Source organism: Lagopus muta, chromosome 36, assembly GCF_023343835.1.
Source record: "Lagopus muta isolate bLagMut1 chromosome 36, bLagMut1 primary, whole genome shotgun sequence".
NCBI lineage: Eukaryota > Metazoa > Chordata > Aves > Galliformes > Phasianidae > Lagopus > Lagopus muta.
This window is the reverse complement of record NC_064468.1, coordinates 68929-84417: the sequence shown is the minus strand read 5'-3', so window position 1 is coordinate 84417 and position 15489 is coordinate 68929. Positions and strand designations below refer to the sequence as shown.

The 15489-nt window shown below is 56.6% G+C and overlaps 1 protein-coding gene across 1 annotated transcript; it reads right to left on the bottom strand.

Moving 5' to 3' along the window:
• Positions 1–2031: 2031 nt before the first annotated feature.
• Positions 2032–13625, bottom strand: LOC125686362 (zinc finger CCCH domain-containing protein 11A-like). The gene is made up of 7 exons (XM_048930265.1): positions 13551–13625; positions 4218–4341; positions 3677–3739; positions 3344–3427; positions 2723–3061; positions 2315–2391; positions 2032–2191 (listed from the first exon to the last, which is right to left on the bottom strand). Exons 1-7 carry the CDS (start codon positions 13623–13625, stop codon positions 2135–2137), a joined length of 819 nt encoding a protein of 272 aa, XP_048786222.1. The 3' UTR covers positions 2032–2134.
• Positions 13626–15489: the final 1864 nt, after the last annotated feature.

Sequence of the window (15489 nt, the reverse complement as noted above, 5' to 3'; positions counted from 1 at the left end):
AGATGAAGAAGAGCCGACGAAGAAGAGCGGGCGAAGAAGAGCACGGGGTGACCTGCAGGAGCTCTGCTGCCTCCGTGAGCACAGAGTGCCCTGGGAACGCAGCTCTGCTCCTGCTCTGCAGCTCTGCTTCTCCTCTGGGGTCCCGATGGGGGATCTCGGGGGTCTTTATGCGTCTCTATGGGGCTCCCTGTGTCCCTATGGGTCCCTGTGGGTCCCTATCGGATCTCTATGGGGTCCCTGTGGGTTGTCTGTTTGTCACTATGGGGTCTCTCTGTGTCCCTACAGGAACCCTATGGGGTCTCTTTGGGGTCCCTATGGGGTCCCTATGGGTTCTTTATGTGTCTCTATGGGGCTCGATGTGTCCCTATGGGGTCCCTATGGGGTCTCTCTGTGTCCCTATGGGGTCCCCGTGTTTCCCTATGGGGTCCTCCTGTGGGTCCCTGTATTTTCCTATGGGGTCCCTATGCTATGGGGTCTGTCTGTGTCCCTATGTGTCCCTTGGGGTCCCTATGGGGTCCCTATGGGGACTCTATGGGACCCCTAAGGTTTGTCCCTTTGTCCCTCTGGGATCCCTATGTGTCACTGTGTGTCCCTTTGGGTCCCTATTGGGTCTCTATGGGGTCTCTCTTTGTCCCTATGTGTCTCCATGTATCTCTATCGGCTGGCTCCCTATGAGGTCTCTCTGTGTCCCTATGGGGTCCCTATGGGGTATCTAAGGGGTCTTTATGCATCTCTATGGGGCACGATGTGTCCCCCTGGGGACCCTATGGGGTCCCTATTTGTCCCTATGTGTCCCTATAGGGTCTCTCTCTGTCCCTACAGCGTCCCTATGGGGTCCCTATGGGTTCCCTATGGGGTATCTATGCGTCTCTTTGGGGCTCCATGTGTCCCTATGTGTACCTTTGGGGTCCCTATTTGTCCCTAGGTGTCCCTATGGGAACTCTATGGGGTCCCTATGGGTTGTCCGTGTGTCCCTATTGGGTCTCTCTGTGTTCCTATGGGGTCTCTCCTCCCTCACAGGCAGCCGTTCCCCCTCCTGTTTATACACTTCCTTCAAGCACTGCAAGGCCACCATGAGGTCTCCCTGGAGCCTTGTCTTCTCCAAGCTAAACAAGCCCAGCTCCCTCAGCCTTTCCTCGTAGCAGAGGTGCTCCAGCCCTCCTATCATCTTAGAGGTGGTGCTGCATATCAGTGTGCATTGCACGAGGGTGTGTGCAGGGTGTTTGCACGTGAATGTCACTTTTGCACATGTGTGTGTGTGTGCACGGCTGTGTGCAGGGCTGCAGCTGCGCTCGTGTCTTCATGCGTGTTGCTGTGCAAAGGGGTGGGTTTGCACACGGGTGTGTGTGTGCGCGAACACGGGGCTGTGCATCGAGGTCTTTGCACAAGGCTGTGTGGTTTTGCACACGGTTGTGTGCACACGGATGGAGTGTGCACACAGGGCCGTGCGAGGATGTGCTTGTGCGTGTGGATGCACAGCGGTGTGTGCAGGGAAGTCCTTGCACGTGGGTGTGCGGTTCTGCACAGGGCTGTGCACACAGAGCTGCGTGCAAGGGAGCAGCGGAGGTTCCTGGGAACAGGAGATGCCTGGGAGAGGCAGAACTCACACCAGAGTGCCGGAGAGCACAGGGCCGGGAAGCACAGCTCCGCAGCACTGCGCTGTGCACAGCAGCCTGCAGGATGGCACCGACGGAACCAGGACACGGCGTCACACCAGGCGCTGCAAAGGAAAAGCTCCATCGCAGCCCACACAGGGACAGGCAGGCAGGCGCTGGGGAGGGCTGCACGACAGAGGGGCGCCTTCTGAGCGCCACGACCTGGAGCGCTGTCTGTGAGCAGAGCAGTGCCGGGATGGCAGCGTGGCGGTCCTAAGTGCAGAGATGCTGCTCTGGACCAACAGCCCAGAGGAAACGCTGTCCTTTTGGGGAACTTGGCTCATTGTACACTCAGCATAAAGCAAAAAGTACTCAGCGCTGCCCTGGGAAACTCAGCAATCTCTACGGCATCGTTCTCTGAGTTAGCATGCCATGTTTTTATTGACTACAACCAAAGTTGGAGTGCCGAGTTGGGCGGCACTCGGAGCGCTGCCCTGCAACGCCGCGCACTGCAGCGCTGCCTGCTGATGCTCCTCCTCTCAGTCGTGCAGCTGCAGCTTCTGCATCATCTCCACCAGGCTGTTCATGGCGGAGGACTGGAAAGAAACAGAGCGAGTGTAGAAACAGGACAGCGCTTCCCTTGGGAAATCTCTTCCATGTCTGACAGACGGAGGCCCTGACAACAACAAGAGCCGCGTCTGTGCTCACCGAGGACTCACCTCTGCACGTGCAGCTGCGGCTCTCAGAGAAGCCTTCTTCAGTTCTGCTCTCCTTTGTTTCTGGCGTTGTCTTCTTGCTATCAGGCAAGAAAAAAAAAAGAGGAATTTCTTTTGTCAACAGCAAAACTGCAGAAACGTGGGTACCGTAAAAGCAGACGGCAGAAAAAAGACAAAGGAAATTGGATGACGAACCCCCCAGTGAATGACCTTTCCAGTGGGACGTGCAGAAGACCACCATGCAGTTAAAGAGACGGGGTTGCACATTCTGGCACCTGGCTGCCTTCAGACTTGGCAGCCTTCAACCCATTTCCCCTCGACACAAAAGGAAAAGGCAAAGCAGACCCTGAGCAAACTCAGCGTGCTGGCAAAGGGCAGCAGCTCAGCACAGCGGTACACAGCCCTGCTCACCTCTGCGCCCGGAGCTCCGCGCTGCGGCAGGCCCAGGCTGCGCTGCTGGAGCCGGCACGCTGCCTCCGCTCTCAGCCCTCGCTCTCTTGTGGGCAGGCAGCTGCGCTGCTGCTGGTGTCCCTTCCTCCAAGGCCTTGCGTTTGCATCCAGCCTGGGCCTTGCCGACGGAGCGGGGGCACGCGGCAGGGGAAGCTCTTCCCCCTGTGCTGGGACCTGCTCTGCCAGGAAGCCCTCCAGCCTGGAGAGGAGCTGGAGCTCTCTCAGGGAGACAAGCTCTCTCGGAACGCCCCTGCTGCACCACCTTCACGTGGAGATGGCCGTTTGGCTCAGCACCGATCTCTGTGAAAAGACAAGAAGCAACGAGATTGAACCAGGGCGCACTGCTGCTTTCAGTCTGCAGAATGGGCCGCGATGCTGGGACATCTCATCTGGAGTGTTCACAGTCACGGAGCTTGGGATCTCAGGTGAACTGTGGGCTCCCATTTCTAATCAGTGCAGGAATGCTCACTGTGGTTATGACCACAGCCAGCACACAGTGACAACAGTCCCAGGAAAGAACAGGCACAAAGCCTGATTAGAAAGGCAGTGCACCAAGCCCCGATGCCTGCTGGGTGTCTGTACCTCTCTTGGCTGCCACGTCCCATTCTGTGCTCCTGCCCTGCCTTTCCGCATGGCTGCGCTTCAGAGGGAGGCTGGCCTCAGCTTCTGACAGAAAGAAAGCAGGAAAGACATGAAGAGCAGCTCCTTGGAGGAAGACTTGGGCACAGTCAGACACAAACTGCTGCTCTTCAAGCGCAGTTTCTTCAATTTCCTTTCCACTGCTACAGCGTTGTGCCACTTGTGCAGTCAGCACAGATCTGCAGCGCCCTTTCCTCTCTCCTCCATCACACACAGCCCTGCACGCAGCCCTCCTTAGAGGCAGCACCCGCAGCACAGCTCACAGCAGCTCCTTACCTGCGGAGGCTTTCCGCTTCCCCCCGTGCCCAGCACCATCCCACGGACACGCAGGCTCCGTCCCTGCAACAACAGATCCAGTGTGACTGCACAGACACCAGGAGCAGCGCTGTCCTGTCAGCCCACACCCCCCCCAAATCCAAAAGACGCTGTTCTACAGCCAGAGCAGAAACTGATGTTCAAACTGCACTGCGCTTACACTAAGCACTACTGCTCTCCTTCCTGTCAGATGGCAGCAGAGGAACCCCGGACTGCCTGACAGCTCTGCAGAATGCAGAGCAAAGCTGCACCAGCAAACAAAACGCTACCGGCTGCAAACGTCGAGACACGGATCTCTTGTCCCTAGAGGGAATGCGCTCAGCTCTCAGCAGCACCACTTGCACACAGACTTCTGTCTCGCTGCTGCCATCGGCTGTCGCTGTCGGCCTTTCTCATGCTTCCACCGTGGTTACTGGACATCCCTACAGCACTGCACCCGCTCAGAAGTAACACTCCACATTCATCCCTCCATCCTTCACGACAGAGGACTGCAGAAACTCACTTTTGCGCGGCACTGAGGACGGCCCGTCCCCATCGCGTCCCTCTGTGCGCTGCCAGGCGCCGTGGGATCTCTGGCAGCCTGCTGGCTGCTGCTCCCCAACGCGGGGAACCGCGCCGCGCTGCTTCTGAGGAGAGAAAGAAGAAACGTTGGAGGGAACGGGCAGCCAAGGTTTGCAGACAGCTTCCAGGTCGGGCCAGAGCTGGGACGGCAGAGTGCTGACACCTTCTTCATCACTAAGGGAAAATACGGCCTGAGCCGTGCCCTATATGTTTCCATGGCACCGTATGGCTCCTAACGTGTCCCTAAGGCACCCTGTGTGTCTTCCTGGCACCCTATGGATCCTAATGGGTCCCTAAGGCACCCTATGGGTCCCCATGGCACCCTACAATTCCTAATGGGTCCATAAGGCACCCTAGGGGTCCCCATGGCACCATATGGACTCCAATGGATCCCCATGGCACCCTGAGGCTCCTAACGTGTCCATAAGGCACCCTGTGTGTTCTTGTGGCATCCTATGGGCCCCCCTGGCACCCTACAAATCCTAATGGCTCCCTAAGGCACCCTAGGGGTCCCCATGGCACCATATGGATCCTAATGGGTCCCCATGGCACCCTTCAAATCCTAATGAGTCACTAAGGCACCCTGTGGGTCCCCGTGGCACCCTATTGATCCTAATGGATTTCTAAGGCATCCTATGGGTCCCCCATGGCACCTTATGGATCCAAATGGGTCCCTAAGGCACTCTGTGTGTCCCCGTGGAATCCTATGCATCCTAACGAGTCCCTCAGGCACCCTATGGGTCCCCATAGCACCCTATGGATTCTAATGGGTCTCTAAGGCACCCTATATGTTTCCAAGGCACTGTATGGCTCCTAACGTGTCCCTAAGGCACCCTGTGTGTCCTCATGGCACCCTATGGATCCTAATGGCTCCCTAAGGCACCCTGTGTGTCCCCATGGCACCCTATGGATCCGAATGAGTCCCTAAGGCACCCTATGGGTCCTCATGGCACCCGATGCATCCTACTGGCTCCCTAAGGCACTCTGTGTGTCCCCGTGGAACCCTATGCATCCTAACAAGTCCCTAAGGCACCCTATATGTCCCCATAGCACCCTATGGATTCTAATGGGTCCCTAAGGCACCCTATATGTTTACATGGCACCCTATGGTTCCTAACGTGTCCCTAAGGCACCCTGTGTGTTCTCGTGGCAACCTATGGGACCCCCTGGCACTTTATGGATCCTCATGTGTCCCTAAGGCACCCTATGGGTCCCCCTGGCACCCTACAAATCCTAGTGGGTCCATAAGGCACCCTACGGGTCTCCATGGCACCATATGGATCCTAATGGGTCCCCATGGCAACCTACGGATCCTAATGGCTCCCTAAGGCACCCTAGGGGTCCCCAAGGCACCCTATGGATCCTAATGTGTCCCCATAGCACCCTACAAATCCTAATGAGTCACTAAGGCACCCTGTGGATCCCTCTTGCACCCTATGGATCCTAATGGGTCCCTAAGGCACTCTGTGTGTCCCCATGGAATCCTATGCATCCTAACTGGTCCCTAAGGCACCCTATGGGTCCCCATAGCACCCTATGGATTCTAATGGGTCCCTAAGGCACCCTATATGTTTCCATGGCACCCTATGGCTCCTAAAGTGTCCCTAAGGCACCCTATGAATCCCCAAGGCATCCTAAAATTCTAGTGGGTCCCTAAGGCACCCTAGGGGTCCCCATAGCACCCTATGGATTCTAATGGCTCTCTAAGGCACCATATATGTTTCCATGGCACCGTATGGCTCCTAACGTTTCCCTAAGGCACCCTGTGTGTCCTCATGGCACCCTATGGATCCTTATGGGTCCCTAAGGCACCCTATGGGTCCTCATGGCACCCTACAATTCCTAATGGGTCCCTAAGGCACCCTATGGGTCCCCATGGCTCCCTATGGATCCTAATGGCTCCCTAAGTCACTCTGTGTGTCCCCGTGGAACCCTATGCATCCTAACAAGTCCCTAAGGCACCCTATGTGTCCCCATAGCACCCTATGGATTCTAATGGGTCCCTAAGGCACCCTATATGTTTTCATGGAACCCTATGGCTCCTAACGTGTCCCTAAGGCACCCTGTGTGTCCTCGTGGCACCCTATAGGTCCCAATGCCACCCCAAAATTCTATTGGGTCTCTCAGGCACCCTAGGAATCCCCATGGCACTCTATATATCCTAATGGGTTCCTAAGGCACCCTATGAATCCTAATGGGTCCCCATGTCACTCTATGGATCCTAACAGATCCCTAAAGCACCCTATGGTCCCCATGGCACACTATGGATCCTAATGGCTCCCTAAGGAACTTTGCGTATCCCCGTGGAAACCTATGGATCCTAACGGGTCCCTAAGGCACCCTATGGGTCCCCATAGCACCCTATGAATTCTAATGTTGCCCTAAGGCACCCTATATGTTTCCATGGCACCGTATGGCTCCTAAAGTGTCCCTAAGCCACCCCGTGCGTCCTCGTGGCATCCTATGGGTCCCAATGCCACCCTAAAATTCTAGTGGGTCCCTAAGGCACGCTGTGGGTCCCCATGGCACCCGATAGATCCTAATGAGTCCCCATGGCACCCTATGAATCCTAATGGGTCCCCATGTCACTCTGCATTTCCCCGGTGAACCCTATGCATCCTAAGAGATCCCTAAAGCACCCATGGATCCTAACTGATCCCCATGGCATCCTATGGATCCTAATGGCTCCCTAAGGCACCCTGTGTGTCCCCGTGGCACCCTATGGATCCTAACGGGTCCCTAAGGCACCCTATGGGTCCCCATGGCACCTGATGGATCCTAATGGCTCCCTAAGTCACTCTGTGTGTCCCCGTGGAACCCTATGCATCCTAACCGGTTCCTAAGGCACCCTATATGTCCCCATAGCACCCTATAGATTCTAATGGGTCCCTAAGGCACCCTATATGTTTCCATGGAACGCAATGGCTCCTAACGTGTCCCTAAGGCTCCCTGTGAGTCCTCGTGGCACCCTATGGGTCCCCCTGGCACCCTATGTATCCTAATGTGTCCCTAAGGAACCCTATGGGTCCCCCTGGCACCCTATGGATCCTAATAGCTCCCTAAGGCACCCTACAAATCCTAATGAGTCCCTAAGGCACCCTGTGGGTCCCCGTGGCACCCTATTGATCCTAATGGGTCCCTAAGGCACCCTATGGGTCCCCCTGGCACCCTACAAATCCTAATGGGTCCATAAGGCACCCTAGGGGTCCCCATGGCGCCATATGGATCCCAATGGGTGCCCATAGCACCCTACAATTCCTAATGAGTCCCTAAGTCACCCTGTGTGTCCCCGTGGCACCCTATGTATCCTAATGGGTCCCTAAGGCACCCTATGGGTCCTCCTTGAACCCTACAGATCCTAATGGCTCCCTAAGGCACTCTGTGTGTCCCCGTGGAATCCTATGCATCCTAATGGGTCCCTAATGCACCCTATGGGTCCCCATAGCACCCTATGGATTCTAATGGGTCCCTAAGGCACCATATATGTTTCCATGGCACCGTATGGCTCCTAACGTGTCCCTAAGGCACCCTGTGTGTCCTCATGGCACCCTATGGATCCTAATGGCTCCCTGAGGCACCCTATGGGTCCCCCTGGCACCCTACAATTCCTAACGGGTCCGTAAGGCACGCTAGGGGTCCCCATGGCACCATATGGATCCTAATGGGTCCTCATGGCACCCTACGTATCCTCATGGCTCCCTGAGGCACCCTATGAATCCCCCTGACACCCTATGTATCCTAATGTGTCCCTAAGGCACCCGATGGGCCCTCCTGGCACCCTACAAATCCTAATGAGTCACTAAGGCACCCTTTGGGTACCCGTGGCACCCTAGGGATCCTAATGGGTTCCGAATGCACACTATGAATCCTAATGGGTCCCTAGGGCACCCTATGTGTCCCCATGGCACCCTACAAATCCTAATGGGTCCATAAGGCACGCTAGTGGTCCCTATGGCACCATATGGACTCTAATGGTTTCCCATGGCACCCTACAGATCCTAATGGCTCCCTGAGGCACCCTATGAATCCCCCTGGCACCCTATGGCTCCTAAAGTGTCCCTAAGGCACCCTATGGGTCCCCCTTGAACCCTATGGATCCTAACGGGTCCTTAAGGCACCCTAGGGGTCCCCATGGCACCCTATGGATCCTAATGGCTCCCTAAGGCACTCTGTGTGTCCCCATGGAACCCTATGCATCCAAACAAGTCCCTAAGGCACCCTATGGGTCCCCATAGCACCCTATGGATTCTAATGGGTCCCTAAGGCACCCTATATGTTTACATGGCACCCTATGGCTCCTAACGTGTCCCTAAGGCACCCTGTGTGTTCTCGTGGCATGCTATGGTGCCCCTGGCATCCTACACATTCTAATGGGTCCATAAGGCACCCTACGGGTCCCCATGGAACCATATGGATCCTAACTGGTCCCCATGGCACCCTATGCATCCTAATGGCTCCCTAAGGCACCCTAGGGGTCCCCATGGCACCATATGGATCCCAACGGGTCCCCATAGCACACCACAAATCCTAATGAGTCACTAAGGCACCCTGTGGGTCCCCGTGGCACCCTATTGATCCTAACGGGTCCCTAAGGCACCCTATGGGTCCCCATGGCACCTTATGGATCCAAATGGGTCCCTAAGGCACTCTGTGTGTCCCCGTGGAATCCTATGCATCCTAATGAGTCCCTCAGGCACCCTATGGGTCCCCATAGCACCCTATGGATTCTAAAGCTCTCTAAGGCACCATATATGTTTCCATGGCACCGTATGGCTCCTAACGTGTCCCTAAGGCACCCTGTGTGTCCTCATGGCACCCTATGGATCCTAATAGGTCCCTAAGGCACCCTATGGGTCCTCATGGCACCCTACAATTCCTAATGGGTCCATAAGGCACCCTAGGGGTCCCCATGGCACCATATGGATCCTAATGGCTCCCTAAGGCACTCTGTGTGTCCCCGTGGAACCCTATGCATCCTAACAAGTCCCTAAGGCACCCTATATGTCCCCATAGCACCCTATGGATTCTAATGGGTCCCTAAGGCACCCTATATGTTTACATGGCACCCTATGGTTCCTAACGTGTCCCTAAGGCACCCTGTGTGTTCTCGTGGCAACCTATGGGACCCCCTGGCACCCTATGGATCCTAATGTGTCCCTAAGGCACCCTATGGGTCCCCCTGGCACCCTACAAATCCTAGTGGGTCCATAAGGCACCCTACGGGTCTCCATGGCACCATATGGATCCTAATGGGTCCCCATGGCACCCTACGGATCCTAATGGCTCCCTAAGGCACCCTAGGGGTCCCCATGGCACCTTATGGATCCTAATGGGTCCCCATGGCACCCTACAAATCCTAATGAGTCCCTAAGGCACCCTGTGGGTCCCCATGGCACCCGATGGATCCTAACTGGTCCCTAAGGCACCCTATGGGTCCCCATGGCACCCGATGGATCCTAATGGCTCCCTAAGGCACTCTGTGTGTCCCCATGGAATCCTATGCATCCTAACGAGTCCCTAATACACCCTATGGGTCCCCATAGCACCCTATGGATTCTAATGGGTCCCTAAGGCACCCTATATGTTTCCATGGCATCCTATGGCTCCTAAAGTGTCCCTAAGGCACCCTATGAATCCCCAAGGCATCCTAAAATTCTAGTGGGTCCCTAAGGCACCCTAGGGGTTCCCATGGCACCATATGGATCCTAACGAGTCCCCATAGCACCCTACAAATTCTAATGAGTCACTAAGGCACCCTGTGTGTCCCCGTGGCACCCTATTGATCCTAATGGGTCCCTAAGGCACCCTATGGGTCCCCATGGCACCTTATGGATCCAAAAGGGTCTCTAAGGCACTTTGTGTGTCCCCGTTGAATCCTATGCATCCTAACGAGTCACTCAGGCACCCTATGGGTCCCCATAGCACCCTATGGATTCTAATGGCTCTCTAAGGCACCCTATATGTTTCCATGGCACCGTATGGCTCCTAACGTGTCCCTAAGGCACCCTGTGTGTCTTCCTGGCACCCTATAGATCCTAATGGGTCCCTAAGGCACCCTATGGGTCCCCATGGCACCCGACAATTCCTAATGGGTCCATAAGGCAGCCTAGGGGTCCCCATGGCACCATATGGACTCTAATGGATCCCCATGGCACCCTGTGGCTCCTAACATGTCCCTAAGGCACCCTGTGTGTTCTTGTGGCATCCTATGGGCCCCCCTGGCACCCTACAAATCCTAATGGCTCCCTAAAGCACCCTAGGGGTCCCCATGGCACCATATGGATCCTAATGGGTGCCCATAGCACCCTACAAATCCTAATGAGTCCCTAAGTCACCCTGTGTGTCCCCGTGGCACCCTATTGATCCTAATGGGTTTCTAAGGCATCCTATGGGTCCCCCATGGCACCTTATGGATCCAAATGGGTTCCGAAGGCACTCTGTGTGTCCCCGTGGAATCCTATGATCCTAACGAGTCCCTCAGGCACCCTATGGGTCCCCATAGCACCCTATGGATTCTAATGGGTCTCTAAGGCTCCCTATATGATTCCAAGGCACCGTATGGCTCCTAACGTGTCCCTAAGGCACCCTGTGTGTCCTCATGGCACCCTATGGATCCTAATGGGTCCCTAAGGCACCCTATGGGTCCCCATGGCACCCTACAATTCCTAATGGGTCCATAAGGCACCCTAGGGGTCCCCATGGCACCCTATGGATCCTAATGGCTCCCTAAGGCATCCTGTGTGTCCCCGTGGCACCCTATGGATCCGAATGAGTCCCTAAGGCACCCTATATGTCCTCATGGCACCCGATGCATCCTAATGGCTCCCTAAGGCACTCTGTGTGTCCCCGTGGAACCCTATGCATCCTAACAAGTCCCTCAGGCACCCTATATGTCCCCATAGCACCCTATGGATTCTAATGGGTCCCTAAGGCACCCTATATGTTTACATAGCACCCTATGGTTCCTAACGTGTCCCTAAGGCACCCTGTGTGTTCTCGTGGCAACCTATGGGACCCCCTGGCACCCTATGGATCCTAATGTGTCCCTAAGGCACCCTATGGGACCCCCTGGCATCCTACAAATCCTAGTGGGTCCATAAGGCACCCTACGGGTCTCCATGGCACCATATGGATCCTAATGGGTCCCTATGGCACCCTACGGATCCTAATGGCTCCCTAAGGCACCCTGTGTGTCCCCATGGCACCCTATGGATCCTAATGGGTCCCCATAGCACCCTACAAATCCTAATGAGTCACTAAGGCACCCTGTGGATCCCCCTTGCACCCTATGGATCCAAATGAGTCCCTAAGGCACTCTGTGTGTCCCCATGGAATCCTATGCATCCTAACTGGTCCCTAAGGCACCCTATGGGTCCCCATAGCACCCTATGGATTCTAATGGGTCCCTAAGGCACCCTATATGTTTCCATGGCACCCTGTGGCTCCTAAAATGTCCCTAAGGCACCCTATGAATCCCCAAGGCATCCTAAAATTCTAGTGGGTCCCTAAGGCACCCTAGGGGTCCCCATGGCACCATATGGATCCTAACGGGTCCCCATAGCACCCTACAAATCCTAATGAGTCACTAAGGCACCCTGTGGGTCCCCGTGGCACCCTATTGATCCTAATGGGTCCCTAAGGCACCCTATGGGTCCCCATGGCACCTTATGGATCCAAATGGGTCCCTAAGGCACTCTGTGTGTCCCCGTGGAATCCTATGCATCCTAACGAGTCCCTAAGGCACCCTATGGGTCCCCATAGCACCCTATGGATTCTAATGGGTCTCTAAGGCACTCTATATGTTTCCATGACACCGTATGGCTCCTAACGTGTCCCTAAGGCACCCTGTGTGTCCTCATGGCACCCTATGGATCCTAATGAGTCCCAAAGGCACCCTATGGGTCCCCATGCCACCCTACAATTCCTAGTGGGTCCATAAGGCACCCCATGGGTCCCCATGGCACCATATGGATCCTAATGGGTCCCCATGGCACCCTATGAATCCTAATGGCTCCCTAAGGCACCCTGTGTGTCCCCGTGGCACCCTATGGATCCTAATGAGTCCCTAAGGCACCCTGTGGGTCCCCATGGCACCCGATGGATCCTAATGGCTCCCTAAGGCACCCTAGGGGTCCCTAAGGCACCCTATGGATCCTAATGGGTCCCCATAGCACCCTACAAATCCTAATGTGTCCCTAAGGCACCCTGTGGGTCCCCATGGCACCCGATGGATCCTAATGGGTCCCTAAGGCACTCTGTGTGTCCCCATGGAATCCTATGCATCCTAACTGGTCCCTAAGGCACCCTATGGGTCCCCATAGCACCCTATGGATTCTAATGGGTCCCTAAGGCACTATATAAGTCCCCGTAGCACCTTATGGCTCCTAAAGTGTCCCTAAGGCACCCTATGAATCCCCAAGGCATCCTAAAATTCTAGTGGGTCCCTAAGGCACCCTAGGTGTCCCCATAACACTCTATGGGTCCCCATGGCACCCTACGGATTCTAATGGGTCCCTAAGGCACCCTACAGGTCCTCATGGCACCCTATGAATCCTAATGGCTCCTAAGGCACCCTAGGGGTCCCCATGGCACCCAATGGATCCTAATGGGTCCCCATAGCACCCTACAAATCCTAATGAGTTCCTAAGGCACCCTGTGGATCCCCATTGCACCTTATGGATCCTAACAGGTCCCTCAGGCAGTCTACGGGTCCTTGTGGCACCCTATGAATCCTAATGGGTCCCTAAAGCACACTTTGGGTACCCACGGCACCCTACAATTCTAGTGCGTTCCTCAAGCACACTAGGGATCCGCATGGCACCCCATGGATCCTAATGGGTCTCCCTGGCACATTATTCATCCTAATGGAACCCCATGGCATTCTATAGATCCTAATGGGTCTCTAAAGCTCCCTTAAGGTCCCCATGGCACCCTATGAATCCTAATGGTTCCCTCAGGCACCCTAGGGGTCTTCATGGCACCCTAAGGATCCTAATGGCTCCCTAAGGCACCCTATGGGTCCTCCTGGCACCCAATGGATCCTAATGGTTCCCCCTGGCACCCTACAAATCCTAATGAGTCCCTAAGGCACACTGTGGGTCCCCGTGGCACCCTATATATCCTCATGGGTTCCTAAGGCACCCTATGGATTCTAATGGATCCCCATAGCTCTAGCTCATAGTCACCCTGCGGATCCCAATGGTCCCTAATGCCGAGCAGAGGGGGACGCTTACCTCCCTGCCCCATTTCCAACGCAGGCACCCAGCTCTCTCACCTGGCTGGGTCTGTAAAGCACAGCATCATAGAACGGTTTGGGTTGGAGGGGACCCCCGAGATCATCGAGTTCCATTCCCGCAGAGGGGGCTCTCTGCTTTCCACGCTGGAGCAGCAGCCCGTTGTGCTGAGCTTTCTGAAGCCCCTTCCAGTCTCAGCAGGGAATAAAGCAGCCCGGACGGAATGGATGCACTGGGGCTCTCTGAGGACACGAGGAGACTCGGGAGCACGGCAGATGGGTCAGATACGACGCCATCCTCAAGGCAGCAGCCGGCTTCCAGCAGGAACACACACAGCATCCGTGCCACCAGGTTCCTTTGGGAGTTTAACGGAGAAGAAGGCGTCCGGAACAACGCAGCAAGTCCTCGGCCAGAACTGAATACGAAAGGAAGCCTTGCAAACCTTCACCGCCCTCCTGAGTTCTGCACGCCATACCTGGTGCTGGCAGCCATCGTCCCAAGGATCCCCTCTCAGAATTCCCACTCGGCTCCCACTTCCAGCCATCGATCAAACCCCAGAAGGCCACAAAAGGAGAAAGCAGCTGGCAGAAGGCACGGCCTGCGAGGACAGAAGGAACTGAGCTGCTCACTGCTTCCCTTCAGCGCTGAAACTTGGGCCCCCCGGATTGCTGCCTGAGGCCACAAGAGAAGGATTCCGCACAGACAGCCTGGCACCGATGCACACACACAGCTGAAAGGAAACCACCCAACATCACAGGACAGTTGCTCTGCATCCACAGCCTCTCTGGGCAGCTGTTCCAGCCCCTCTCCATCTCTCGGTGCAGAACTTCCCCCTGACGTCCAACCTCCATCTCCCCTCCCTCCACTCCAAACCATTTCCCCTCGTCCTGCTGCCATCTCCCCTTCCCCAGACTTCCCTCCCCTCCTGTCTGCAGGCTCCCTTGAGCTGCTGCAGGCTGCAGGGAGCTCACCCCGCAGCCTTCTTTCCTCCAGGCTGAACAAGCCCAGCTCCCTCAGCCTGCCTTTGCAGCCCCCTGACCAGCTGCAAAGCCCCGCACCGCTCACCTGCTTCCAACCCCCTGCTGCGTGCAGGTCGCCAACCAGCAGCCCAGGCTGCCCAGAGCCACATCCAGCCTGGCCTCCACCGCCTGCAGGGCTGCGGCACCCACAGCCTCCTTGGGCAGCCTGTGCCAGTGCCTCACCGCCCTCGGGGGGAAAAACTTCCTCCTCCCTCCCATCTGACCTCAACCTCCCCTGGCTCAGTTTAAGCCGTTCCCCTTGTCCTGTCACCACCAGCCCTCCCTTCTCCCCCCTCCCTCCCCCCACCTCTCTGCACCCCTTCCCTTCCTCCCTCCCTCCCTCCCCGCCCCTCCCCCACCTTCCCCTCGCCGCATCTCCCTGCGGATCTCCCCCCCGCAGCCCCACTCCCGGCCGCCATCCCCGGAGCTCCGCCCTGCCCCGCTCGCTCCCGCGCCTCCGCACCCCATCCCTGACGGCTCTCCGTTCGCCCCCGGGGGCTTCGTGCGGCCGCGTTGCCGTGGCGACGGCGAGCCTCCCTCGTTGCTGCGCGGGAAGCCGCCCCCGCGGCGACGGCGCTTGCGCGGCGGCGTCTCCATAGCGACGGCGCCGTCCCCGTCGAGTGACGTCATCGCGTCGCGACGCCAGGAGGCGGCGGCGCGGGAGAGGAGCGGGGCCCTGTGGCGCGGCCCCGGGACTCGGAGCGCCGGCTCGGGGCGGGTTGACTTGGCGTTCGTGCGAGGAGCGAAGCGTCGCGAAGGACGGCGAACCTGCAGCACTGAGCCGGTGAGGAGCCGGGGGAGAAAGAGAGCAGCGTCGGCAAGAGGGGAAAACAGGGAGCGCGGTTCTCTCTGCGCTCTGCTGCTTGCAGGGTCCCCACAGGGGCACACAGACACGCCACAGGCACCTCATAGAGACACACACAGGCACATAGGAACCCCATAGGGACACGCACTGACCCCA